Source organism: Salvia miltiorrhiza, chromosome 8 (assembly GCF_028751815.1).
Source record: "Salvia miltiorrhiza cultivar Shanhuang (shh) chromosome 8, IMPLAD_Smil_shh, whole genome shotgun sequence".
Classification (NCBI taxonomy): domain Eukaryota; kingdom Viridiplantae; phylum Streptophyta; class Magnoliopsida; order Lamiales; family Lamiaceae; genus Salvia; species Salvia miltiorrhiza.
The window spans coordinates 6,712,372-6,715,630 of record NC_080394.1 but is presented as its reverse complement, the minus strand read 5'-3'; the positions used below and the strand labels follow the sequence as shown (position 1 = coordinate 6,715,630).

Here is a 3,259-nt window from a genome sequence, read left to right as displayed (position 1 = left end):
TCAATGGTTTATGAAGAACCTCAGTTTTGAAGCAGATATAATATTCGAGTGTTATAGGTGTATATTTTATCATCCCTGACAAACGAGTCCTAATATTATACAAAGTGAAATTATTATGCCATACATATATGCTGCACATTGTTTGGAATTTATCTCCATAGTATGTTGCACATTATTTGGAATAACCTACGTATAGGTTATCATGAATCATTCGAACACCAAACAGATAAATAGAGGAGTTCCTCAAAATTAAAGAAATATAAATAGGGAAGATATTTATGTACATTGTCAATCATTTAAAAAAAATTATATTCTATTATCAATTAATAATTAAAATACCAAGAAAACTTACAAAACGCAATTTCACATCTTTAAATTAGATAAAACGAAATAATATTGTTGTTTCACAATTGAGTGGCCAAAAGGCCAGTAATAAAATAACCGTTGAAGCGAAGAGCTAGTTATATATGAGTAGGCAAAAAGAAGAGGTTAATCAACATTAATCTTGATTTAATTAATATGCAAAAAGCAAAGAGAACAACAATTAATATTCCTTGAAACTAAAATAATAGCGATCATAGCTAATGAACTAAATGGAAAGCTATAGCTAGCTAGGCCTAATCACACCATTAAATGGAGTATATATTATGACTACATTAAGTCATATATCCAGCTAGCAAGGCGCGCACCAACTCTTATTCTTAAATCTTACCACAACTAGCTATACAAATACATAGAGATCGAGAAACCCTAATATAATTTAATTAAGTGGGAAATAATTAATTATAAATTAATCATGGGATGATAAGTTGGTTTGCTGGTAAGGCCTGAGGAGCTGGACGAGGGAGCCGCTGAGGTGGAGCGACATGACCTCGTTGGTGGAGCCGACGAGCTTGCCGCCGATGTAGACGGCGGGCACGGGCCCGCTGCAGCCCATCCTCATGAGCGCCTTCTCGATGTCCTTCCCCTCCGGGTCGTGGTCGATCTCGTGCACCAGTGGCTGCACCCCGAGATCCCGGAACAGGATCTGCACCGCGTAGCACAAGCAGCACGTGCTCTTGCTGAAGATCACCACCCCATTCTCCGACGCCACTTTCCCTATCTTCTCCATTTTTCTTCTTTCTTGATGTCTTTTTAAGTTTTCTTCCTGCGAAATTGTGGGGAGGAGTAGGTTACAAACCTTGCCTCAAATGGACTGGTGTTACGCCTCTATTTATAAATGAAGACCAGCAGCAGCAGCAGCAGCTAAGATTCCAAACTAGAACATTCAAAAGTTGGTTGGCTTTACAACACTAGCTAGTTTGACGCTTCGATTCTGGATTCTCTCTAATGTGTTTCGTCTTCTATATATTCTAACGATATTAATACATATAATTAATTAATTCGAACTTTGTCATCTTGTTTATGCTACAGCTCGATTGAGGATATAATTAGTTTTGTTCTTTTTTCTTGTTTAATTATAACAAATTTAATATATACTTACGATTTAATACACGTGACATGCATTGATCATAATAAGATATGAAATTAATATTGTTCTAGGGGATTCCCGCTTTGGATGCCAAATTTAAATCCGTGGATCATAAAGTCACTTTTTCAAGAAAAGATACGTACTCAAATATTTTTGTTCACTCAAGTTGAACATGTAGTACATCACAATATTCAGATCTTTATATATCTTTCCTCTCACACTTTTGAATAAATTCTTTGGAAATATATAAACTGTCTGATGATATGCAGAATTGCAGATTAATTATTAGCAAAAAAATAAATACAAATCCTCGATGACAAAGAATATAATCTCAAGATTTTTTTAGGATGGGTACCCTTGAAAACACGTTGAGCCTCTACTGACCGTTGAAGGTGCACGTTTTCTTCTCTATATTAAGATTTATTTTTATTTTTTGGAGAGATGGAAGCTTGAAAATCCCATGTCTGTTGAACAAGGGGTGGTCGATTTTCATCAAGATTCTTGCAATCATCCTTTGTGGGGAAAAATAAATAAATTTATATTCTATGTTGAAAGAAAGATCGGGAATATATGGAAGGCTTTCGGTGGTGAATCTTGGAGTTGCGACCACCAACTTGTGTAGTTCGTACACACTATTCGTATTTGTATTGTACTTGTAAATAAGTATTTATATACTATGCTCCAATGGGTGCATACGTGTGTAATATTATGTTGCGGGAATGACCACAATAAAATATTTTAATAATGACATAAGTGACATGAAAAATGCCACTAAATAAATAAGTATATAGTACGTAAAGTGATTTGTTATTGAATAATATTTCACCACTTGAAGTGATTTGTTATTGAAAAATATATAGTACGTATAATATGTGAAGTCATGATTTGTTATTGTCTCCTTTTGTGTCTCACTTTCAATTCTCTATATTTTTTATATATTTTTTTCTTCAATTTTTGTATACTTTAATTTAATTTTATGATTATTAATTCAAATTTATTTCATTTAATTAGGAAGTATAATTTTTTTATCATTTAGTTTTAGTTTGAGTTCACTATTAGGTTGATAAATTCAAAGTTATGGAGGGTATATGATTTTTTGAAAATTTCAATTTTTGTAAATAAAAATTAAGTATAATTAATACATAATATTTTCATTAAAAAATATCATTAAAATAATAAATATATAATTATAATGGGACACAATAACACACAAAATTGAAAGACACTAGATCCCATCTAATGTTTCATAAGGATATTTTTGGTAGGGCTGGCAAATCGTGCGGGTCGGATCGTTATGGGGTCGACCTAATATCGACTCGACCTGATAAGGCCAAACTCGAACACGACCTGTTAAGGGAATGCCCGAACTCGACACGATTTACCTAAACTCGAACCCGACACGAACCCGATAACAACACGATTTAAAGCGTGTTGACACGACAGGATAGCGACATGATCTGATTACAATCTAATAACAACACGAATTTGGAGCTGATCTGATTTGCTCAAGTTCATTCACATCAATAATGATAATAATAATAATAATAATAAATATTTAATAAAGGCTAAACTAAAGTGTAGAAAGAAATCATGAATAAAAAATTAAAAATAAATATTTAATAAAACTTTAATTCTATCGGATTACCCGAACCCGACACGAAATTATCAGGTCCTTATCAGATCGACCCGATAAGGATCCGAACCTTATCGTGCATGTCACTAACCCATTGATTTCGTGCGATTTCGTATCGTGCTTTCGTATCGTGTCGAAAATTGTTAGCTATGAAG

General features: G+C 33.4%; 1 protein-coding gene across 1 annotated transcript; it reads right to left on the bottom strand.

The window, feature by feature from the left end:
- Positions 1-489: 489 nt before the first annotated feature.
- Positions 490-1,488, bottom strand: LOC131000495 (glutaredoxin-C13-like). Its single transcript, XM_057926417.1, has one exon. The coding sequence runs from the start codon at positions 1,109-1,111 to the stop codon at positions 791-793; it is 321 nt and encodes a 106-aa protein (XP_057782400.1). The 5' UTR covers positions 1,112-1,488; the 3' UTR covers positions 490-790.
- Positions 1,489-3,259: the final 1,771 nt, after the last annotated feature.

Bases quoted from the DNA above. Each gene is read 5' to 3' on its own strand.
- LOC131000495 (XM_057926417.1), bottom strand. From the start codon at position 1,111: ATGGAGAAGATAGGGAAAGTGGCGTCGGAGAATGGGGTGGTGATCTTC.